We start from the raw sequence: 26,025 nt of genomic DNA, 5'->3' as shown, positions 1-26,025 counted from the left end.
TTTTTTTTTTTTTTTTGAGACAGAGTCTTGCTCTGTTGCTCAAGCTGGAGTATAGTGATACAATCTCGGCTCACTGCAACCTCCACCTCCCAAGTTCAAGCAATTCTCCCACCTCAGCCTCCCAAGTAGCTGGGATTACAGGCACGTGCCACCACACCCGCCTAATTTTTATATTTGTAGTAGAGACGGGGCTTCGCCATGTTGGCCAGGTGAGTTTTGAACTCCTGACCTCAGGTGATCCACCTGGCTCAGCCTCCCAAAGTTCTAGGATTACAGGCGTGAGCCACCGCACCTGGCCAGGGGTAATGTCTGTATTAGTCCATGAAGACATTATGGTCATAGGCCCTTAGAAGCACATACTGTTTCCTTAACCTAAGTAGGGTAACCCATATTTATTATTTTTATAAAGTTAAAAATCGTAACACTATCCTGTTTCATAGCCTCTTTCTTTATAGTTCCTTGTAAAATGGGTATTTATGGGAGCTAAAGGGAGATTCACTTATATAAAATGAGAGCCACTGAGGTGTTTTTCTACCCTGCCAGGAAAAGGAGCCTTATAGCTCAGTCACTTGTTTAAAGGTGGCCAGAAGAAGAGAACCTGGGGTAAGAAGACATCACAAGATCTCAGGACATATAGGGATCAGGAGAAGAATAGGCATTTAGTGCATGGAGTATCATAAAAACACAGGAGAAGCCCAGGCTTTAATCAGGTGTTACAGTGCCTTAGGACATGGACCAAGAGACCTAGTGACTTGCACTTTTCTAGAAGAGGAGGGTACATTAGCCTGCCAACACTATGTTCTTTTTTTCTGTCTTGGGGAAGTTTTCTCATTCTGGCCACAGCCCAAAACAAAACAGTCTTATTTGTGGAATATGAAAATCAAATATCCCTGCATGGGTCCTATTATGTGATAGTACCTGTGATATCAGCCCTTTGTGTAACACTGCAAGGAGAGCCATGTCAGGGATGTCCCTGTGGTTATCACTTTTCTTTTCAGACCACTGTGTGCAGTGTGAAGAAGCAGCCTGATTTTTCAACTTCAGGCCAATGGGAAGTGGTCACTGAGTCTGAAGGGAAAAAGGAGATAAATGTCTTTGATGGAGTCATGGTTTGCACTGGCCATCACACCGATGCTCATCTACCTCTGGAAAGCTTCCCTGGTGAGCAACTTACCAGGAAGGAAGACCTTTGACCCATGCCTGTGACCTGACCCCTGAGGAATGGGAGGATTGTAGTCTGAGTAATTCCTACTTTGGAATGAAGTAAGACTTACCCTAATTCTTCTTGTTCTCCAGAAAGATGTTGGGGTAACTTGTATTATTGTCATTTTTGTAATTTTGGAGATTAGAGTAAAATTTGAGATCTCTTTAGTTTTACAATGACTTTAGTTTTTCTAAGTATCAAAAGGAAGAATGTGGAGTTCTTGAGGAGCATTAGGCTAAATGAGGAATTTTTCAGCAATAAACAGAAATATTGAGTTTCTAAGGAAGGAATGAAAGCTTGAAGAATTTCAGTCTTTGGCCTGGATTTTCATTTTTTAAAAAAGTACTCTGTATACTCTAAAGTATATAAGAATATATGTGCTGTAAGCGAAATGGGAGTAGGTATTTAAGGGGATGAAAAGACAAAAGAGAATGGAGGTTTTCTGAGGCAGTTTATATTCATAGTCTCTAAATCCAAAATACAAACACATCCTGAGTTAAGCAAAGTACCTATGACAAGGAAATCACAAGGTACTACTCTGAGGTTACGGGGAAAAAAAAATAGGCAAAAATACTGAGAAAGGCAAGAAAGTAGCTGAATAAAGAGAACACTTGGAGAATATATGCTTAAACTTAAGTCTGCAAAAAGACCAAGTGACTTGACAAATGATATCCATCATATAAACCATTACCCAATAATTATTTTCCCTTCTCTTGCAGGAATTGAGAAGTTCAAAGGGCAGTACTTCCACAGTCGAGACTATAAGAACCCAGAGGGATTCACTGGAAAGAGAGTCCTTATAATTGGCATTGGGAATTCTGGAGGGGATCTGGCTGTAGAGATTAGCCACACAGCCAAGCAGGTTTGAATCACTCCATTATTTACTTTGCTTAACTCTAGCTTCAGTTTCTCCAAGGAAGCTGCAGGTGGGCCCAACAGAGAGTAGGGATACCTGCACATAGCCCATCAGTGCCAGTGGCAAATGTAGGGCTCGGTTTCATCACCTCAGTTGGCAACATTGTGATTGATGCTAATAGAGGAGTTAAGGCTACCAGTTAGAGTTCCATTATGCAGCTGGCCTCACACCAAGGAACTGGATCGGCTAAAGTCTGGGCTCATTATCCTAATCAGGCATCTTCTTAGAGTGTGCCTCTGGCTTTGATAAAGACCAAGTAATTGCTGGAGGTTATTAGAGAGCAGTATTGAGGGTGAGGATCTTCTGTTGGCCAGCAGAAGTGCTATGTTCTTATATAAAGGAAAACACGCTGTGATCATTAGAAACTTTTCACTCATAGGATAGTGGGTGAATTTTCCTTTACACTCCCCAAAAAGAAGCAATCTTATCTTCCCAAAGACAATGTGGGTATCCGTATAGCGTCCAAACCGTAGCACATACAAGCAGCTTGCCCCAGCCTTTGCATACAGTTAGGTAACTCAGAATAACATTCATTCTAAAGCAATTATATCTCCTTGGCTTTTTGTTTTGTTTGTTTTGGTTTTTGTATAGCAGATTTTGAACTGAGAAGCAAGTGTCTTCACTATGAATCCCTGGAAAAAGACATGCCAATATTGTATTTTGTTATTAATGTATTTATTGAATTAAACTCTATTGGCAATAGGTAAACGTCTTCGTTGTTCTTTAGTAACTTTAATTAAGCCATGCTTCTCTACAAAGATGTTTTAAATTGTTTTATTTTAATGAGAAGCTTAGTGCTACAATTCTGTTAAATGACTCTTACTCAGCAACTTTGTTGGAAAAACACTTCTTCTCATTACTATCCTCATCTATAACCACAAAAATTATTTCATATGTTACTTCATGAATTAATTCAACAGACATTTATCAGGAAATAACAATATAAAAACAAGGATTAAAATAATTAAAGTAATTATATAAACAAGGGTTAAAACGTGTATGGGTGTTATGGTAGAAGAATGTGCAAAAAAGGAAGAGTGGGGACCCATGGCAAGAGCTTTCTTTAATATCATTGGCTTGTCAAATGGGCAGTTCTAAGGGATCTTGGCCTTACCTGCCCTGGGGAACTGCAGGTTGCCAAATAACAAAGCATTTGTGCGTGGGTACGGATGAGGTGGCTATGTCTGTGAGAAAGCCTGGGAAAATGCAAAGGAAAACTATGTCTGCATAGCAGAGGCAATACTGTCACACACACCACTAATGCAAGCTGAAGAAACTCAACTGCTGAGTTCTAACTTTTTGCTTTACTTGTAAATTGTATTCATGAAGATTTGTTTATAAATCAAACATTTTAAATGGACCTGTATGTTTCAGTATATCATGGAAGTTTTTCATATAATCTTGTGGATGCTTTTGTAAAGAGAAAACATTCCCTTCTTTCAATATTAATTTCATATAAGATTACATTGATTAAACAATTTTCCTTATATATCTGATTTGTAAATGTTATTTGCTTAAAACAAGGTATAAATGGAAAACTGAAATAAGAAATATGACAGCAGTTAAGCACTTATCAAGTGTTTACTATATACCACACCTTTTACAAACATACTTCTTAATTATCACAACAGCCTTGTGATCTATGTATTATTGTTACTACTTCATAAATATGAAACCTTTTAATTAGGGCTCTGAGTGTTTTCGTTACTCATCAGAAATTATATAGCCGACACACAAAACTGTTCAATTTCTAAGACCATATATGCTCTTTCAACTGTGACTGTGGAAGTACATAATTATCACAGCACTTACAGTCACCATAGGGAAGATAAGATTTGTGAAGTAAACAATTATCCCTCTGTAGACAGGTCATCTTAGACAAAAAGACTATGAAGCAAGGTACTTATATAACTTACCATCTGGAAGCCATCTCCAGACAGTTTCATAATGTAGAAAAAGTGATTCCTTTGCCAGGTAACTGAATATCAAATCTTTATCAGCTCTGAACATGGACTTTAGCCAGGGGAGGACACAGAAAGACTGACTAGCTTCCTGTTGTTCTATTAGCAATCTTATTTTTCTCCATTAAATAATCAGTCAAACATTTCTTTTTGTTTGTTTGTTTTTGTTTTTTGTTTTTTTTTTTTTTGAGACGGAGTCTCGCTCTGTCGCCCAGGCTGGAGTGCAGTGGCCGGATCTCAGCTCACTGCAAGCTCTGCCTCCCGGGTTTACGCCATTCTCCTGCCTCAGCCTCCCGAGTAAGCTGGGACTACAGGCGCCCGCCACCTCGCCTGGCTAGTTTTTTGTATTTTTTAGTAGAGACGGGGTTTCACTGTGTTAGCCAGGATGGTCTTGATCTCCTGACCTCGTGATCCGCCTGTCTCGGCCTCCCAAAGTGCTGGGATTACAGGCTTGAGCCACCGCGCCCGGCCCAAACATTTCTTAAGCACAGGCTTTGGAGTTAGACCTGGGTTGGAAATTCAGCTCTGCCACTTACTAGCTCTGTGATCTCAGGCAAGTTATTCATCCTTTCCATGCCCCCCATCTATAACATGGGTGTAATAATACTTTCCTCAAGAGGTGGTTGTAATATAGATGAAGGACCTAGCACAATGACGTAAAGGTCACAAATCCCAGTAAACAGAATCTGCTGTGGATGTGTAGGCTTTATCTCCTACCCTTGAGAAAACACATTTGAAGAGACAGAAATTAAGAGTGTAGAAAGTTTAGTATCAATAAAAATGATAAATAGCAGGAGTTTTTGTAATAATGCAAATAATGTCAATGGCAAAAGAATGAGGGTTTTAGATTAAATGGTCTCCAGCTGCTTTCAACTTCACCAGTACATGATTTTTAATGAGTTCTACAGGTGATAAGTGCTAGAGAAGTTCAGAGGATGGGGAGAAAATTGTCAGCCTGAATGGTCACTGGTGTCTTCATGGAGGAGGCAGTCTTGATTTGGGTCTTTAAAATGAACAGGATTTGGAGAGTTAAGAAGACAGAAGGCATTTCAGGCAGGCATAATGGCACTGAACAGAAATACAATGGTGGATTAGAGCAAGACATATTCTTGGACAGCAGATACACCAATTTAATTGTAAGTTTAGTGTTTGGGAAGGAAAATGGCAGGAAACAAACACAAAAACCCACAAAGATTATGCAGGGGTTAAAAAGCCAGACTAATGAGTTTGAACTGATTCTTGAAGAAAATGGGGGTGCTTCTGAAAGTTTATGAATCTGAGTGACTAAAGCAAACAATTTCTTCCATGCCCCAGGTTTTCCTCAGCACCAGGAGAGGGGCTTGGATCCTGAATCGTGTAGGGAACTATGGATATCCTTTTGATGTGTTGTTCTCTTCTCGACTTACATATTTTATGTGGAAGATCTGTGGCCAATCATTAGCAAACAAATATATGGAAAAAAAGATGAACCAAAGGTTTGACCATGAAATGTTTGGCCTGAAGCCTAAACACAGGTATGTTCCCAGGATGGGAGTGCAGGGATAATGGCCAAAGCACAAGAATAAGGACTCTTCACACTGGCTAAGAGTAGAGCTACCTCTACCCATACATTAAGAAAACCCATAGTGGCTGGGTGTGGTGGCTCACGGTTGTAACCCCAGCACTTTGGGAGGCAGAGGCGGGTGGATCACCTGAGGTCAGGAGTTTAAGACCATCCTGGCCAACATGGTGAAATCCCATCTCTACTAAAAATACAAAACTAGCCAGGCATGGTGGCACCTGTCTGTAGTACCAGCTATTCAGGACGCTGAGGCAGGGGAATCGCCTGAGCCCTGGAGGCAGAGGATGCAGTGAGCTGAGACTGTGCCACTGCACTCCAGCCTAGGTGACAGAGTGAGACTCCGTCTCAAAAAAAAAAAAAAAAAGAAAAGAAAAGAAAGCCTATAGACTCATAGAATCTGAAATCAGATTTCTAACTTGTACCCACAGATGTCCAAGATCTATTGGTCTGTGGGTTTTTAGTCTAGAATTCTCTTTGGCAGTAACGCTTTTCTCATTCCCCCAGGTATCAGTTCTTTTTGCATGATGCCCAACAACAAAATGGGAGCTGAGTGCATCATTTACTCACTGAGTACCTGTTATGAGCCAGGCATCATACATGGGCATGAAATACAGAGAGAAAAGACATAATAGTAATAGTAATAGAAATAACACTCACCTTTCTGAGGACTTTCTATAAGATAAGCACAGTGCTAAATGAGTTACATGCAGTATCTCACTTAATCTTTACAATAGCCCTATAAGTTGGCACTATTTTTGTTTCACAGTGAGGAGGTCAATGCAAACCTACTCCAAAGCTGAGAGACTGAAGAAAAAGCTGACAGATTCAGTTTCTTAGAAACATTTTATAGGGACTTACAAACAGAAGCCATGTCTGTCTCAGGCAGTGGTGAGACAAGATGGTAGATCCCCACACCATTACCTCCCGACCCAGGGATTACATACATTAGGGGAGGGGCACATATACTTCAGAGTGAATGGGTAGGAGTTTGCCCTAAGAGTGGGATTTACGGTAAGTACATGCTATTAAACAACAGATTAACTGGAAATCTCAGAGGTATTCCTGGAACCAGGGTTGATCAGAAGTCAATATGGTAGATTAGCTTCTAAGATGGAGTTACTTTGGCCTCCACAATTTTTTATCTACATTTTACAGATATAAAAACTGAGATGTAGAGAAAGTAAGTAATTTTCCCGAGGGCAACAGAAATAATAAATGGCAGACTCAAGAAATAGATCTTACCTTAAATACTCTAATGAGAAGAAAGAGGGCAGAGTATAATGAAGAAATACATAGAGCGCTATGAAAGTACAAAGGATGGGGACCTCACAGAACCAGGAAGGGAAAACATTTCTAGAGGCTGATTCTAAGTTTATTTTCCCTCCAACTTTTTATTTTTGAAAATGTTCAGATCTACAGAAAAGTTGCAAAATGATAAGTACAATGAGCACCCATATACCCTTCACCTGGATTCACCTGTTAAGTTTGCTACATTTGCTTCCTCTCTTATCCCCTCTCTGTAGATACATCCACACATATAGGGCATACATACACAAGTACATTTTTTTTTCTGAAACCATTTGAGTACGTTAGAGTCGTTAAGGCAGTTTAAATACTTCAGTGTATATCAAGTAAGAAAAAGGGCATTCTCCTACATAACCATCATATAATTATCACACCTGGGAAATTTAACATTGATAAAATATATTATCTAATACACTGGCAATATCCCCAGTTGCCCCAATAATATTTTTTATAGATTTAAAAAATCTTTTTAAATCTAGTGTCCTGTCAGGTCATCAATCACACCATTACATTTAGTTGTCATGTCTCTTTAATCTCTCTTAATCTGAAATAATTCTCTCTTTGACATGGGCTTTCTTTTTAAGAACCCAAGGCATTGTTTTGTAGAGAGTCTCTAAATTTAGACTTGCATAGTTTTCTTCCTTTCTCATATTCAGGTGAAATGTTTTTGACACATACACTACATAGGGGATGCTGGTCTTAGGGGGTCATATCAAGAGTCACATGATGTCAGCGTCTCTCACAGTAATTATGCTAAATTTGACCACTTAGATAAGGTGGTATAGATACCACCAAGTTTCTCCACTATAAAGATATTTTTTCCCTTTGAAGTTAATCAGTGTGGTGACATTTGGAGACTGTGTTTCCTAAAAACCTTTCACCTAATTATTTTACCATGCATGTTTTTGGTGGTTGCAAAATAAATTGAGGCTTTGTTGAATAATAGGAGATAGCCAAACAAATAGAGCAAGGGAATAGCATTCTAATTACAAAAACAAAGTCTTGGAACAGCAAAAAATATATAATGCTCCGGGACCTGCATGTAGTCTGGAATGGCTGGACTATATAGCAAAGATGGAGGAGTGACTGAATGTATCTCTAGGTTTATTAGGCATGACAACCTTTGCTCTACTACATAAAAAGTATGTAATGAAGACAGTCCAAAGCCATTCAAAGATTTAGGCAAGTGAGTAACATAATAATACATTTTAGAAAGACCATTTTGAAAATGGTGTGGGAGTGGGATGGGACAGGAGGTCCTAAAGACAAAACTGTATCATCTGGTTGAGATAAAGAGTAGATAAAACTGTTCTGGGGATGTTAAGAGGAGAAAGGGAAAAGGCTTGGTGACCAGATATAAGACTCATGGTTTTGTGGGTTGGGCAACTATATGGATGGATGGTGGTATTGCTGGTGAAAAGGAGTAGGTTTGGAGAAAATGATGAAATCATTAGGTTGGAATGCAGAACACAATCGACCTAGTGTCAAAGCATAACTAAATGCAACAAACCAGTAGTGATAATTTAAACATATAAAATTCCTGAGGCCAGGATAGCTCCATCTGAAGATGAGTTAATTTAGTATTCAGGCATTAAGAGTGCTTTTTAGGCCAGGTGCCGTGGCTCACGCCTGCAATCCCAGCACTTTGGGAGGCCGAAGTGGGAGGATCACAAGGTCAGGAGTTCGAGGCCAGCCTGGCCAACATGGTGAAACCCCGTCTCTACTAAAAATACAAAAAGTAGCCAGGCATGGTGGCAGGTGCCTGTAGTCCAAGCTACTCAGGAGGCTGAGGCGGGAGAATCACTTGAACCCGGGAGGTGGAGGTTGCAGTGAGCCAAGATTGTGCCACCGCACTCCAGCTTAGGCAACAGAGTGAGACTGTATCTCAAAAAAAAAAAAAAAAGACTGCTTTTTAGAAAGATCCACAATACTAGGAACCAGCCTTATTATTATTAAAAGTAATGGCAAAAAAAGCAATTACTTTTGCACCAACCCAATGTTTCCAGTATCCATATCCTACGCTGTCCCTAGGAAACAGTAACAGGCCCAAAGTATACCAATATAATTCATTGAAAACAGCTTTGACATAAATTCTAAAATCCTAGGCTGTGTATCATTGGACAAGTCATGTAATTTTTCTAGGCCTCAATTTCCTCATTTATAAAACCGGGATAATGACACCTGTTCTGCTTCCTTCATAGAGTTTTGTGAGAGTCAAATAAGTTAAAGCATGTAAAAGCCACTTACAAATTGTAAGTTGGTACATACATGTAATTTATTATACAATTTGGAACACAGTGGCCTAAACCTAGCTCTTGAGCCTTTGAAACTGGAAATGAGACTGAACAGAATGTTGACAGCTTAGTTCTGTCAGACTTCTTGATATGAGGATACAAACTATTGACCTGTGGCCTTATCATATCACACATAGAATATTACTGTTACTTGAGAAATCATATATCCACTCCTCAAACAACACTCTTCCTTCACCCCTCCAACACTGTCCCTTTCAGTGCATCCAGGGTCCAACTTCAGCTCTGATCTTCATCTGTGCCAACCTAGTATAAATTAGACCTTTCCCAAACTTCATGCATAGACCAAGGGGAAGATTATTGGCATACTGTTTACCTCCACCAAAGCAAAATTTTACTTATATGGTACTGATTTCTCTTTCTCTCATTTCTCCTTCACTTGATCTTTGTCACCACTCACAGAGCTCTGAGTCAGCATCCAACCGTAAATGATGACCTGCCAAATTGTATCATTTCTGGCTTGGTGAAAGTGAAAGGAAATGTGAAGGAATTCACGGAGACAGCTGCCATATTTGAGGATGGCTCCAGGGAGGATGACATTGATGCTGTTATCTTTGCCACAGGCTATCGCTTTGCCTTTCCATTTCTGGAAGATTCTGTCAAAGTGGTCAAAAACAAGATATCCTTGTATAAAAGGGTCTTCCCTCCTAATCTGGAAAGGCCAACTCTTGCAATCATAGGCTTGATTCAGCCCTTAGGAGCCATTATGCCCATTTCAGAGCTCCAAGGACGCTGGGCCACTCAGGTATTTAAAGGTAAGTGACCATGCAAATAGACTACTTAATTACTTGGTGATATGTTTACCTCTGTTTAGATACTTGTTTCTAAATAGCTAGAGATAGCATGTATGATTACAACAGTGCCTAGCACAAAGTTAGTACAGAAAAATTTATTTTTGAGTGTATCTAAAGTAGCAATTTATAACCATGGACATACATCATACCTGGGAAATTTTTCCAAGCTATGCATGCTTTGAAACCATCCTTGCTGATGCTTATTTAGTTAGCCTGGGGTGGGGCAGTCATAACATCTTTGAGAAAAATATTCCCCAGTGATTCCAATGTGTACTCCAAATTAGAATTTACTCATCTAGATTTTAGGCAACTGGCATATATTTATGAAGTAAAATAGTTTTATCTTCTTTCATTATAGATAAAATAAAATATAGAAATAGTATGACTCGCTTTCGGCCAAAAATTAAGACCTGATTGGAGACTAGTCAATAATGTAGGATATTCAATCTCCCAAATTCTCACCTTTCTCCTTTTATGTCCCCTCTTTCAGTTTTGGCTAGGAATATATGAAAAAAGTAATGGGGAATAGGTTTCATATGAGTCAGTAGAATGCTATAGCTTCCAAATAAATAATTAAATCTAGCATCATTAAAAAACTATAATGTCCTACAACATTACAACTGTTGTTCTCTAAACTGGCCAGACCACACCTAATGATACATTTAAAAAGTGAAGCTGGAGTGCGTTAAATAAGGAGAGAGATTAAAATGGTTTAGGGGATTTGAAAACATGCCATCTGAAGTACATGTGAAACAGCTGGAGAGAGATTTAGCCTGGAGAAGATAAACTTCAGGAGAGATATGAGAATTTCCTTCAAATATCTGAAGGGAAGTCTCATGAAAGAAGGATTAGATTTACTCAGTATAGCTTCAAAGGGTCAAACCAGAATCAAGGAGTCAAATCTTGAGGGTTACACATCAGCTTACCATTAAGAAGAAAATCCAAAACCTTTTTCCTATCAGCCAATGCCATTTCATGATGGAACCGGCTGCCTCTGAAATTCTAAGCAGAATAGGAAAAGGATGCCAAATGACTGAATACTCACTGGGCCGGGCGGGATGGGGGAAGGTATGGAGTAGATTCAAGCCTCAGGATAGAGAGAAACAAGGTGATGTTTAAGGGTCCTTCTAAAGAAGAAATTCACTGATTCTATGGTTGTTATAACAAAATTTGCTATTGTTACTAGCATTTAATTAAAACTCAGAGTTCCTGTTGGAATTACACCTTTTTTGTTTTCCCTAGTGAAAATCTTCACAGTTGCAGAGAAAAAAAGAACCAATGTTATTAGAGTTGATAATTCAACAACCTTTCTAAATTTCCCCAAATTTCTATTACTTCCATTCCTATCCAGCAGATTATGTACTACCTGAGAGCACTATACAAGTAGTCAAACACAAATAGCCCATTAGGTTCGCCTAATTCTAGTCATATTAAAGTGAACTTTTAATTGGGTCAATTACATAAGGGGAGAACAGTTCATTAAAACAGGCCACAGCATCTTAGTATACTTTAAGCAACTGGGACTCTTTTCTAAGACCAAGTGAATTATTGAGAGGAAATAGAGAAAATGAGTATTTGCAAGAGTCTGCATTATAGCTATGAGATTAGGGGATCTTAGGGAAAATGTACAAAAAGCCCAGCTTCCTATGGTAGCAGAAGCCTAGTGCTAATTCCTCCAACTTTTTTCTAACACCTGGAAGGAAGAAATCTTCAGAATTCTATAACTTTACCAGACTTCCAACAGGAACCCTGGGTTTTTTATTCTGTCCATGACCAATCTGTCTGCCTCCCACATTCTTGCCTTTCTCTTCCCTGAATTATCCCTTCACTATGCCAATTTTAAACGCTTTGGATTAGCTTGTTTTTCCCATTTTTTCATGTCTGCCCAACAAAGCCTGCATCCTTCCTTGTCTGTCCCCTATCAAGCCCCATTTTCCTTCTTCTGTTCTCTGGAATTATTGTTCTCTTGTCAAGAAAATATTCTACTCTTTTCTAGAACACTGAATTTACTTCCTTGCCTTGACTGAAATGAAACGTAGTTTTTTTCATTGCTTCTTTTGCAGTCCTTGCAAGTGTTTTATTTTCACTCAGCAACTTTCTTTCCTTGAAAACTATATCAAGTTACACCAAATCTCTGGATCACAATGTCATAACCTGGCATTCAAGATCCTCCACAAATTGGATACAACCTCCAATTTCAGGCCCATCTTTTTTTTTTTTTTTGAGATGAAGTCTCACTCTGTCACCCAGGCTGGAGTGCAGTGGCGCTATCTTGGCTCACTGCAAGCTCCGCCTCCCGGGTTCACGCCATTCTCCTGCCTCAGCTCCCTAGTAGCTGAGACTACAGGCACCCGCCACCACACCCAGCTAGTTTTTTTGTATTTTTTAGTAGAGATGGGGTTTCACCGTGTTAGCCAGGATGGTCTCAATCTCCTGACCTCATGATCCACCCATCTCGGCCTCCAAAAGTGCTGGGATTACAGGCGTGAGCCACCACGCCTGGCCTCAGTCCCATCTTTCACTACTAGTCTTTACCATACTTGCTACAATACTCTAAATGCATTGGATGACATACCCACTAAGCAGCAAACAGAGCAGGTACCCTTGTACCGTGTGCTTTTGCTTCCACTGTCCTTTCTCCTTGATATGCCTCCCTTTACTTTTTATTTGTATAGGAAAAGCCTACGCATATTTCTTCCCTCCCTTCGTAGTATAGTGATAGCTCTTTAAGTAAAGGACTCATGCTTATTTGCCTTTGTATTGCCAGTCTAGACCAATGCCTAGCACATAAGAGGTATCTAATAAACGTCTATTCTAATAAATGCCAGTTTAGCCTTGAGGTAAATGAAAATCTAAATTCTGATGTAGAAATTTCTTATCTGAGGATCTCAGCTTCTGGGCTACCTTAGCCAATTTCCAGTTATGTTAAAAGCCTGAACTGGACTGAAATTGCAGAATGGGAGCCAGATCTCTTTTCTCTCATAACATCAGCTATACATTGAAATATGCAGGGGCAAGTCAGGAGTACACAGACACAACCTGCTTTAGGCTGACAGCAGACTGAAGGCCTGCTACCACAGGACTATAATTCAGGCTCTCTTCCTTCCCACCTTGTCTTGGAACCCTTGGAAGATCTCTGAACTTCAGTTCTTCACTGTTCTTCAACATTCTTCAGATAACATATACTGACCTCTTAGTATGTACCAGGCCCTCTGCTAGGGGCTGGAGATGCAAATATGACCAAACAGAAAATCCCTAACTTTCTGGAATGCAGAGTCAAGCAAGGAAGACTGTGTTAGTCTATTCTCATGCTGCTATAAAGAACTGCCTGAGTCTGAGTAGTTTCTAAAGGAAAGAGGTTTAATTCACTCACAGTTCTGCATGGCTGGGGAGGCCTCAGGAAACTTACAATCACGGCCGAAGGCACCTCTTCACAGGGTGGCAGGAGAGAGAATGAGTGCTGAGCGAAAGGGGAAGCCCCTTATAAAACCATCAGATCTTCTGAGAACTTACTCACTATCATGAGAACAGCATGAGCAGCCCCACCCCATGATTAAATCACCTCCCACCAGGTCCCTCTCATGACACATGGGGATTATGGGACCCACCATTCAAGATAAGATTTGGGTGGGGACACAGCCAAACCATATCAAACACAGACACGTAAACAGACACTTAATGATTTGTTCATTCAGCAGATATTTAATAAGACCCTAAACAAGTGCTCCAGTAGCAATGCAGAAGAGCTGCCATGGGAGCAATGGGCAATAAGTACCCAATTCTCCCTATAACTACATAGGAATTTACTAAAAGATCAGGGAAATATTGACCATGGAGGGGAAATAATCACTTCTGTTTATGCAAAGTTAGATAAAAGTGACAGAACAAATAGAGTTCTGGGAACTGCAAGTAGTTCAGAATGCTGGTAAATAAAGTGTTATAGGAATGAAGGAAAATGAAACTAGACATATTCACAGGCAATATCAAGAAGTTTCCATTTAAGGTATACAGTGGAGAACCACTGAAGGATTTTAACTGGAAGAGGAGTCAAATCAGATGTACAATTTAGAAGATATGTTAGGGAGGAGTGAAATGGGAAATAGGTCAGTAAGAGCTTGTGGTAAAAGTCTCAGTAAGACATCATGAGGGCTTTAAACCAAGGCAATGACAATCTAAAGGAATTGGAGAAGCCAGACTTAAATGAAATTTCACAAGCAAATCTGAAGAATTTGGTGACAGAAAGCATATTGGAGAAGAGAGACAGAAAAGACTCTGTTCAGGTGTTGAGGCCATTCATTTGAATTGGGAATCTAAGATGGGAAGCAAAGACCTGGAGGGAGATAAGAAATATGGTAAAGCTAATATGTCTAAACAAGGAAACACTGCAAAAACAAAATTTATGAATTAAGACATAACTGTACCACAGGGTATATAGGTAAAAAGATGAATACATCTTTTTAAAATTTTTTAATTTAAAAAAATTTTTTTACCCTGTGAGATCTAGACTAAGATGTATATACATCTTTATCTATCTATAGACAGAGAAATATATAGGGTTTTTTGTTGTTTTTTTTTTCTGTCTTTTATGAATTGGGTGTCTCCCACAATCGAGAAATACACGTCCTCCTTCATGTTTCTAGCTAATAGAAGTAAAACTTGTGGTTGTGGAGAAGTAATTTGGAAATTGACTCTCAAAATGCATTTCTTGAATATCCGAAGAGACCTGTGATTAATCTTAAATGAAGCCATTTCAGTGTTTCCTAATTGATTTATGAAGATAAGTAATAATTCCCATGGCTAAAATGTAAAAACACATGGAAAACCACAGAAGGCTATTTGAGAGTGATGAACTTCTGAGTTCCATATTTTAAGAGGGATACACCAGGATAGTTATTAGAGTATGCTTAGTGAAGGGCAAGCAAGATGGCAGAGAATGTGAAATCCATTATATGGGAAACGTGTACTGTTTAGCCTGATAATGAGAAGACTTAAAGGAGTTATGACAGTCATTTCCAAATGTTTCAAGAGCTGTCATGTATTAACATTAAACTCTGTGGCTCCAGAAGGCAGAGCTTGGTCAATGGTACAAATGCAGAGTCGGATCTTGGGGTCAATAAAAATAGTAATGTTCCAGCAGCTAGAGCAGTCAAATAATTGTATAATCACCTCAGATATAATTATTATAGATACCCATCACCAGAGATGTTTAAAGAGGAATGAGATAACCACAAGGTTAGAGTACTTGTAGAAAGAACACTTGTATCAGGTAAAATATATTGCCATTCTGAAATTCTATATTCCACAATTTTATGGAGTGACACCTCAGGACTGGATGTGGCCAAAATCTTCTACATGGCATAGTCCCTAGTTATAGGGGCATACAACTAATTGTTTAAGCTTAGCATTATTCATACTGACTTAAATACTATTTAGCCTTTGTCTAGCCCTATCCTTGGTGTATAATTCCTACAACTGGAACTGTGTATGCATCATACTTAAATTTATCAGTCAAGATTAGGTATTATGAGTTCCCCTTGGCCTTAACTCCTACTCTTATCAAAGAAACAGGTTTAGAAGATGAGGCTTATCTTCCACAGGACTTTAGGCATAAAAAGTGATTTTTTATTTTGGCCAGGCGTGGTGGCTCACGCCTGTAATCCCAGCACCTTGGGAGGCAGAGGCGGATGGATCACCTGAGGTCAGGAGTTCGAGACCAGCCTGACCAATATGGTAAAACCTCGTCTCTACTAAAATTACAAAAAAAATTAGCTGGGTTTAGTGGCATGCACCTGTAGTCCCAGCTACTCAGGAGGCTGAGGCAAAAGAATTGCTTGAACCTGGGAGGCGGAGGTTGCAGTGAACTGAGATCACACCACTGCACTCCAGCCTGGGTGACACAGCAAGAGTCCGTCTAAAAAAAAAAAAAAAAGAGTTTATTTTTACTCCTTCTCTTTCTGTTGACATAAGGCCCCTTTGTTATCGAGAATACAGGTGCAGGTGTGTTTCCCCACTCCCCTGCCCTTTAACTTTGTAACTGATTTTCCATATACTTTTAAGGCCATTTTCTCATGTCCATATTTCATTTCCCAATTGAAAGACTACATCAGGGAGGAGGCAGGTATTGGTTGGAAGTCAGAGTAGGGGAACTCTCTTCTGAAGACAAAGGAGAATAAGTAGAGTAAGCTACAGATGTTAATATTATATTGTGGTGGTGGTGGTAATGATCAAGGGAATTGTAACCTCCTTGAGTACAGGAAACTATCCTCTATTTCTTTGAATTCTCCATAGCATAGTAATTGTTTATAGGATTAGTGTTATTAGTGTTTCTACTGAGGTAATTTTACAGTTAAAATTTTAATTTTTATCTTTAGGGCTAAAGACATTGCCCTCACAGAGTGAAATGATGGCAGAAATATCTAAAACTCAAGAGAAAATTGAAAAAAGGTAAGAAGATCTCCCAGGAAGATATATGGTTACATTTCTACTTATTTCTTAATAAGAGAAATATTGTACTATATTTAACTTCCTCATGTTAGCTTGAGGATTTAGATTCTATTATGAAGAAAAAAGGAAAAATAGTTTGTGACAATAGAATAGAGAAATAGCACAAGTAGTCTAAATATGGATAAGAAAGGAGAGAAAAGTTTTAGGTGTCTAAAATCCTATGTTTAATGCCTTAAAAAAAGTCACATCGGAAAACACATGTGGAAATAAAATCAGAAGGCAGAAGGTGTATTATTTTTGTGAGGATTACTTGAAGTGCTAGTAGACTTGCCAGAGGAAGGAAGAGTGACAGTGAATGAATGAGAGGTAGCTATGGGTGAATTACAAATCTGTAGGTAGATTTACAAGTCTGCAGTGGCCGCTTTGCTGGCTATGCTCATGTGACAGACAGCACACTCAAGTCACAGTGGCTCATGGTATGAATAGTCCATGTGAGTTGAGAACATGGTAACAGCCAGCTGCTTAGTGTTTTGGTGAACACAGTCATTTAGCAGTCTGAATTTCAGAACTTAAGCTCAGTTGCTGGGTGTTTTTTATTTGGACAAAGTGAAAATTGATGGTAAGTCTCTAAATTTCTGTGGAAAACTGAGAGACAATCGTTCCAGGCCTAAAGAGGTGGTTTTCTTCAACTGATTATACTAGCATAACTTTCCCTCATGCGGGAGGAGGAAAAAGTTTTTATTCAATTCCATTACCACTTCCAGGTGCTCTCCTATTTTCCTCCTTCCTTTCACTGCCAAACTTCTGCACTAAATTTTCTAAATTCTCACCTTTTGCTCCCTCCTAAGCCTTTTGCATTGTTAACTTACATCCTTACTCCTTAAACTGCCCTTTTTATTTTTATTTATTTATTTATTGAGACGGAGCCTCACTCTGTCACCCAGGCTGGAGTCAGTGACGCGATCTTGGCTCACTGCAACCTCTGCCTCTTAGGTTCAAGCGATTCTCCTGCCTCAGCCTCCTAAGTAGCTGGGACTACAGGTGCACGCCACCAAACCCAGCTAATTTTTGTATTTTTAGTAGAGACGGGTTTCCTCCATGTTGACCAGGCTGGTCTCAAACTCCTGACCTCGTGATCCACCTGCCTCAGCCTCCCTAAGTGCTGGGATTACAGGCGGGAGCCACTGTACGCAGTCGGAAACTGCTCTCTTAAAGGTCACCTATGATCAGCTTCATTTTCCTTCTTCTCACTACTGAGTTTGGTGCTTTTAAACATTTCTTCCTTCTTGGAGTGCTTTCTTTTCTGGCTCTGAAGTATCTCATTTTAACTTTCCTCCTCTCTTTCCTTTGACTTATTTTTGTCTAAACACCTTCTGACCCTGAGTAGTCAGTAACCCAAGGATATAATGAACCTCTTTTGTGAAACCTTCATGAATACTATAGCTTTTTTTTTTTTTTTTTTTTTTTTTTTGAGATGGGGTCTCACTCTGTTACCCAGGCTGTAGTGAAGTGGTGTGATCTTGGCTCACTGCAACCTCCACTTCCTGGGGTCGAGCAATTCTCCTGCCTCAGCCTCCCAGGTAGCTGGGACTGCAGGCCGCTAACAACGCCCGGCTAATTTTTGTGTTTTCTATAGAGATGGGGTTTCACCATGTTGCCCAGGCTGATCTCGAACTCCTGAGCTCAAAGTGATCTGCCTGCCTCAGCCTCCCAAACTGCTAAGATTACAGGCGTGAAACAACACGCCCAACCTCATGAATAGTATAGATCTTGACCTACTATTATAGGATAAATAAATGCATGCCTACAAACCCTTAAGCCAACATATTGTTCATAAGGGAAAGCTCTCAAATTTTTTTTTTTTTTTTTTTGAGGCGGAGTCTCGCTCTGTGGCCCAGGCTGGAGTGCAGTGGCTGGATCTCAGCTCACTGCAAGCTCCGCCTGCCGGGTTTACACCATTCTCCTGCCTCAGCCTCCGGAGTAGCTGGGACTACAGGCGCCCGCCACCTCGCCCGGCTAGTTTTTGTATTTTTAGTAGAGACGGGGTTTCACCGTGTTAGCCAGGATGGTCTCGATCTCCTGACCTCGTGATCCGCCCATCTCGGCCTCCCAAAGTGCTGGGATTACAGGCTTGAGCCACCGCGCCCGGCAGCTCTCAAATTTTTTACAGTTTTACCTTTTTCTCTCCTAAACTTCGTCCCATTTCAATAAATTCCTACTTGACCCTCTATCAGGTCCTCTGAAATTCCATCGCACAAGTTCTACCTCAAATTTATTTTCTATCATTTTTTTCCTGTCCCTATTCCTGGATTCTTCAATCTCAACTGGCTTGATTTGGCTTTTCTCTTCTCTGTCCTACAGTTCTTTCTTTTCATTACAGAAAGTAAAAAGTGAGGCCGGGCGCGGTGGCTCAAGCCTGTAATCCCAGCACTTTGGGAGGCCGAGATCGGTGGATCACGAGGTCAGGAGATCCAGACCATCCTGGCTAACACGGTGAAACCCCGTCTCTACTAAAAAATACAAAAAAACTAGCCAGGCGAGGTGGCGGACGCCTGTAGTCCCAGCTACTCGGGAGGCTGAGGCAGGAGAATGGCGTGAACCCGGGAGGCGGAGCTTGCAGTGAGCTGAGATCTGGCCACTGCACTCCAGCCTGGGCCACAGAGCAAGACTCCATCTCAAAAAAAAAAAAAAAAAAAAAGTAAGTAAAAAGTGAAAGTCACTCATTAGCTCACCAAATCCCACTCCACCACACAGATATCACTGTTAATCAACCACATTTTCCCCCTAAAAAGTCGTTTTTAAGTCTTTAAATCTGCACTTGGTGTAATCATTTCATTCGTCTCCATTTGGAGGGCTACTTCCTCTTGTGAAGTAAGTCACTCTCCCTCATCCTTTCAGGATTCCAAATTAACATTGGCCCTGGGAAGTCTTGCCCTGTGGACCCTGTCACCATTCCCTCATAAAATAATTGAGGATGCCATACTTGAGAATTTTTGTGATAGGTTTTCTCTTTCTCCTAACATCAGAGTCCTTTGTATCTGGATGTGCTATACCTGTCCCTCATCTTATCTGTATCTTTCACATCCTTCAAGAACCTAACAATTACAGCTCTCTTTTAACTATCCCCTCTCCACATTCCTATTTAGCAGTCTGAAACCACTCAGAAGTCTCTGCTTCATGTTTATCTGTTTTATCTCCTTTTGTAGATCCTAAGATCCTTAAGGACAGTGACAAATGTTTTATCTTTCTTCTCTATATGCCACAGCTCCTAGTCCGATATTAAGCGAATAGCAGGCACTCAGAAGGCAGTAATTGATTGACTGACTGACTGAATTATTGCTAGGCCATGGTTTCTGTCTTTTCTACTTTAGGTATGTGGAGAGCCAACGCCATACCATTCAGGTAGACTACATAGATACCATGGAAGACCTTGCTGATTTGGTGGGGGTCAGGCCCAATCTGCTGTCTCTGGCCTTCACTGACCCCAAGCTGGCATTACACTTATTCCTGGGACCCTGCACTCCAATCCACTATCGCCTACAGGGCCCTGGAAAGTGGGATGGGGCTCGAAAAGCTATCCTCACCACAGATGATCGCATCAGGAAGCCTCTGACAACAAGAGCAGTTGAAAGGAGTAGTTCTATGACTTCAACAATGACAATGGGCAGGTTTATGCTAGCTCTTGCCTTCTTTGCTATAATTATAGCTTATTTCTAGTTGTCCTATTGTCACTGCCCTGTTTTTCATTGGGCAGCGTTATCTACAGATGCCTTCAGAATCTGACAAGATTGACTCTCAGTTTCATATTGCCCAGAAATCTACTTTAATGTCTCTTTCAAAAGCATTAATTCACTCTCCTTTTTCCTACAATGAAACCTGTTTTTCATTTGTAGTAACTCATCTCCCTTCCACTCGTGATCCATCACTCTTCCTTGTGGTAATCCCTAGACTGTGAGCTCAGGTAGTCTTTTAGTCATCTTTGTATGTCTTTAGCAGAGTTCTTGACATGTGGTAGATGCTTCATAAATGTTTGTTGTTTATCAAATTTTATGGTAGGGAGAGTAAGTCAGCATCTGTGTAAAATCGCTTACTCCACGTAATTCTTCTGATAGGATTTGATTTTCTATTAGAAGCTCAATTTTTGTTTTTTTTTCATATTATAACTAAATGTTTCCTAAGAGATAAGAGAAATAATGTTCTTACAATAGTTGTATGTATCTAAGATAAGACATAGATGCTTAAGACATTTTGTTTCATTTGCCGTTCATTAGTGTACTTGATACATGGTCATTTTTAGCCCTTTTCCTTAGGGACCATGTCTTTATTTTCTCAATAAAGAAATTACTTTCAACTTTCTAGGCTCACAGTCATTCAGATAATCTACCATCTGCCAATGAGATCAACTTGGTTAAGAATTTTGGGATTTTAAATTAGCTGTCCTACCTTCTTAAATCTCTTTGTTCCCATATTAGGATCCAGCACAACTTTATCTTAGGAAATATGATAAGTAGCTTCCAACCGTTGTAGTGTGGTCTACAAATGTGATTTGATTCATCTTCCCCCACTCTAATTTTCTCCCCTTTTCTCCTCCCTTACATGGAGTCTAAGTAATAAGTATTTGAACAAGTCATTTATGTATTAAATTAGAATTGATATTAACTAAATGTACGAACATTCTGCTTATACCAGTTTTTCTCATGTCATAAAGTGTAGTTCTGAAAAACAGAGCAAATGAAATGCAAAGCAGGGACTTAGGTTTACACCCTAGCGCCACTGATGATTCTGTTTTCTCATCTGTGGAAGTTTCACTGTCCTTGTTTCATGGAGAAATTAACTAAGTGTCAGCTGTCAGGCACACTGAACTCAGGTGATATTCATAAATAGCTCTTGTATAATATGTTTGTATTTGGATTGCTGTTTATTACTTAACAACAGGAGAAATCTGAACAATGGAGAAGAACAACATTAGAGATTATTGTCTTTCCAAATACAAGCACATGTAAGAGAACCAGAAATGTGAGAACTACAATGTCTTCTTGTTTAAGCATTTGGACAATTGCCTACCCTTTCACTGAATTTACCTGTGGAATGCCTTTTGAGAGTTAGAACTGAGAATTGGTATTACTTTTCAGGTCTTTTGCTTTCCGTAATCCTTGTGATACTGGAGATTTATCATCTATTAAAATGGACCTAGTATTTTTAAATCTGCAGATCAAAAGCAAATTGAATGTCTCTTGCTTCCTTTTAATTTCTTTTAACATATAAATTCATTTCTCTTTTAGCATATAAATTTGTTGAATTAACAGCCCTTTCATAATATAATTCCTAGTTATTGGCAACAAGTACACCAGTTTCTTTTTAAAATCAGGAGTATGTAATTCTAAATTAATTGATTCTCTCATTATACATATTATATGTAAGGTTACAAAAAAAATCATTGGTTAATGATTTTTTAGCTCAACCAAGCTAAAAGTAAGATGTGAACAGGAAATTGAACTAAAAACAACTTAAGATACAAAGTTCTTGTTACTGATAATGTCTAATAATATTCATCAATTTACCATATCTTGCTCTTACATTAAAATGTTCTATCATTTTCCTAATTATTTTAAAGCCGATTACAAATATATATATATATTCTTGTAGTGCCAGAAAATAAGGAAGTGCTCAAAAAGCAAACTCAATGGCATATGTCAAAGGGACACAAGAGCCATCTCAAAGTGGTCCCAATGGCCAAAGCTAGAATAATTTGAGCAATAAAATCACCTAGTATTGAATTATAACATAAAATATGAAAAATGCCCATGAGTTCATGCTGATATAAATAAATGATTGAATAAATTAATAAATGGGGTAGAATAGATGAATCTCCCATGAAGAAGAATTCCAAATAACTTATGAACTCTGCCCTCAAGGATATGGAGCAGAACTTCCTACTTTTCCAGTGTGAGCTGAATAGTGACTTCCTTCCAAAAATTACGTATGAAAAGGGAGAAAATAACTTTATAGTGGAGAAATCTGATAAACACTATCTCAGTTAGGTGATCAAGATTAACACTAACAGTAATAAGTCACATTGATAATATGTACCTTTGAGATGAAGTGATAAGAAGGCCACTTTACCTCTCTGTGATATTCCTCTCAAAAACTATAATCCAGTCTAACTATGAGAAAAATATCAGACAAACCCAAGTGGAAGAATATTCTACAAATATCTGACTACCTCAAAACCGTCAAGATCATCAACAAAGAAAGTCTGAGAAATTGTCCCAGAATAAAGGGGCCTAAGGGGACATGACATCTAAATGTAATGTAGTATCCTGGATGGGCTCCTGCAACAGAAAAAGAACTTTAAGTAAAAATTAAGGGAATATTAATAAAGTATGCATTTTGGTTAATAATGTATCAATATTGGTTTATTAGTTGTGACAAATGTACCACAGGAATGTAAAATGTCAACAATAAAGGAAATTGAATGTGGGGTATATATATGAGAATGCTGTACTATTTCTGCAACTTTTCTTAAATCTAAAACTCCTATAAAATTTAAAAATAAAAAGAAGAAATGTGGAGTTATTATTATTATTTTTTGGCTCAGGATTTGACCCAGAGCTATGGTCTGGCAGAATTTTCTCAGAGGAGGAATACTAGCTAGTACCAGTCATTCAAATTACTATGTTTTTCTATGATTTCTCCATAAATTAAGTTGCTTTAATAATGCATAATATAACTTAATGCAGCAGTTTTGCTTCTTTTGCTGAGTAAGTATGGACTATAATTATAGAGAATGTAAAATGGTGATACAAAGTCAAAATACACAACTTCTTAAAATCACTTAGATATGTTCTTTCTTGAAGCTGCGCACAATAAGCCAGCAGACCCCACTAGCAAATTTATGGTACGTTGATGTCATGTGTTATGCCCAGACCGTTTATTCCCCGAAGACCACCAGAGTCCAGAGTCAAAGCCAAGAGGCAAGGATCTTTACTGCAAGTTCGAACTTGGTCCCTCCGCTTCACAGCTTACAAGAGGGCCCCGAACAATGCGTGCGCTTGCTTTTTATAGTCCGATGTAAACAGGACTTGTAAGGTTACAGAGGAACAAGGCATTTCTCTAGGTTACAGCATTACAATTGGTTAACATTTTAAGTTATACATTTAGCAGTTTTCTATTGGTTCCCGCGCTTTCAGTAAAACCACAAACGGCTGTGTCTTTATCGGGGATTTTCCAGGTGGCGTTTTTCTAAAGTTGAGATATATGGTAATCTCTGAGTTGAGAAATGTGTTTTTACTGGGCTCAGGAAGTTGAGAGATATATGGTGGGACGTGTTTGTACTGGGCTCAGGAAGTTGAGAGATATATGGTGATTTTGTTGAAAAGAAAAGAGGGAAATGTGGGGAAAAGAAAGGTCAGCCTGTTACTGTGTTCTTATAGATAGAAGTAAGTTTAAGAGACTCCATTTGGCTCTGTATTTGAGATGCTGTTAATCTGTGACTCTACTCCCAATCTTGTCCTTGCTAGAGACATCGCTGTGGTAATTAAGGTTTAAAGGATTTTGGGCTGTAAGGAATGTACTTTGTTAGGCAAATGCTTAAAGCCTGCTTGTGGTTGAAGGTCAGTACCATTCTCCTAAATCTCAGCAAAAGAACAACATCTGTCTCCCACCCGCCCCTGGGCAAATGGAACATCTCCGGGCATCTGTATGTCTTACTGCTGATTCACTCCCTTATCTTCTGAGCAACAAATACCGAGGGAACTCAGAGACCGGTGCCAGCGTGGGTCCTCTGGAAGCACAGCACTGGTCCCCTGGGCCCCGCCTTTCTCTCCTATACTTTGTCTCTGTGTCTTTATTTCTTTCAATGTACATTCATAAATAAGATTATTTTACTTAATACTGGGCCCGTTACTTTTGTTAGGAATAATACAGCATTTAAACAACCTCCAGACTGCCTAATGGAATTTCTCAGAGCGCCAAGTTTTTCCATGCTTTTATACACATTCTTGTGCTGTACTTTCTGTTTGGACGAACGGAGGCAGGATGGTGCACTTCCGGGTTCTTCTTCACCAACTCTTCCCATGTGTGCGAGAATGCAGCTGACGCCCGGGAAGGTGCAGATTAATCAGGCATGCACCAGGTGATGTCAATCCAAGGAGACCAAGATTTACCTGGTGGCACCTGCGGAGCGCCCCCCTACCCCAACATGCCCATGCCCCGCCTATTGCCCTTCCACTCCTAGAAAAGTCGCTCCCAGCAGATGCGCTGGGGGCGGGCTTTCTCAGCCCCCACTCTTGTCTGGACTGTATTAGAAACTCCACCCCCACCCCCAGCTCCGGTCCCTGAAGCTAGATGACCAAAGAATAAATTTGCAGTTTTGCTTTTAGCCTTGCCTACTCACTGGTTCTTTTGTGCCCACTCTGGTGGTCTTAGAAAAACAAATCACTTTCCTCTTGATAAATTCTTCACTGGCCCAGCTGGCTAACACCTATATCATTGTCCAGATTCAGGTCATCTGTTATCTCTTCAGGGAATATCTTTCTGACCCTCAGTATGAAATAAGTCACCTTCCTCTGTGCTCTCATTACAACTGGTGTCCTTCTCAATTACATTTTATGAATAGCCTTATCATACTATATAACAATAGTTGGTTCTCTCACCTGTTTCCTCCTTGAACTAGTAAACTTGATGGAATACATTTTGTACTTAATCTGTGTGTTCCTAGTGCCTGATGTAGTGGCTGGAACATAGTAAGACCTCAGTAAGTTAATAATTAATTAATTAAATGAATACATTCAATATGGGAGGTAGATGACTTTTGAAGGATTAAATCAAACAGTGAATAATTTTAAAAAGTGATGAAGGAGATTAAAGGGTGATTAACATTTTGAAATGTCTGCAGGACAAGCATGCTCTTCCAAAACATATTCTGAGTCACTGATCTAAATCAGTTTGTTATCTTTAATGTTGAGTTGTGGTTTAAAACACAAGTGTTATGTCCTTGTCTATAATTCATTTCCTCAATCAAACACAAGACATAAAAAGCCAAGATCTTAGTACAAGAAAGAAGGTAGGGTATATATATGTCATCCTTGACCCTCATGCTGCCCTAATTTCACTGCTGTTCTGTGGGGAAAAGAAAGAGAGATAGCCTGTTACTGTGTCTATATAGAAAGAAGTAGACATAAGAGATTCCATTTTGTTCTGTATTTGAGATGCTGTTAATCTGTGACCCTACCCCCAACCTTGTCCTTGCAAGAGACATGTGCTGTGGTGACTGAAGGTTTAATGGATTTTGGGCTGTGCAGGATGTGCTTTGTAAAACAAGTGCCTGAAGGCAGCTTGCTGGTTAAAGGTCATCACCATTCTCTTAATGTCAAGTACCCAGGGTTACGTACACGGCCAAAGGTCGCAGGGACCTCTGCCTAGGAAAGCTAGGTATTGTCAAAGGTTTCTCCCCATGTGATAGTGTGAAATAGGGCCTCGTGGGAAGAGAAGGACCTGATCGTCCCCCAGCCCGACACCCGTGAAGGG

The 26,025-nt window shown here is 39.6% G+C and overlaps 1 protein-coding gene across 3 annotated transcripts in view; it reads left to right on the top strand.

Annotated features, from left to right (window-relative positions):
• Positions 1 to 23,331, top strand: part of FMO5 (flavin containing dimethylaniline monoxygenase 5) — a 35,667-nt gene extending 12,336 nt beyond the window's left edge. For 2 of the 3 annotated variants that reach the window (XM_023193440.1, XM_023193439.1), the window contains exons 4-9: positions 999 to 1,161; positions 1,924 to 2,066; positions 5,396 to 5,595; positions 9,662 to 10,014; positions 16,425 to 16,497; positions 19,869 to 23,331. In XM_023193440.1, the coding sequence (XP_023049208.1) occupies positions 999 to 1,161; positions 1,924 to 2,066; positions 5,396 to 5,595; positions 9,662 to 10,014; positions 16,425 to 16,497; positions 19,869 to 20,214 (1,278 nt within the window). In that variant the 3' untranslated portion in view covers positions 20,215 to 23,331. The remainder of the gene's footprint in view (positions 1 to 998; positions 1,162 to 1,923; positions 2,067 to 5,395; positions 5,596 to 9,661; positions 10,015 to 16,424; positions 16,498 to 19,868) is intronic. The other variant, XM_023193441.1, reaches the window with a different exon arrangement.
• The last annotated feature ends 2,694 nt before the right edge of the window (positions 23,332 to 26,025 follow it).

Source organism: Piliocolobus tephrosceles, chromosome 1 (genome assembly GCF_002776525.5).
Source record: "Piliocolobus tephrosceles isolate RC106 chromosome 1, ASM277652v3, whole genome shotgun sequence".
In the NCBI taxonomy this organism is placed as follows: domain Eukaryota; kingdom Metazoa; phylum Chordata; class Mammalia; order Primates; family Cercopithecidae; genus Piliocolobus; species Piliocolobus tephrosceles.
Note: the sequence above shows the minus strand (reverse complement) of the source record. Positions and strands in the feature narration are given on the sequence as shown.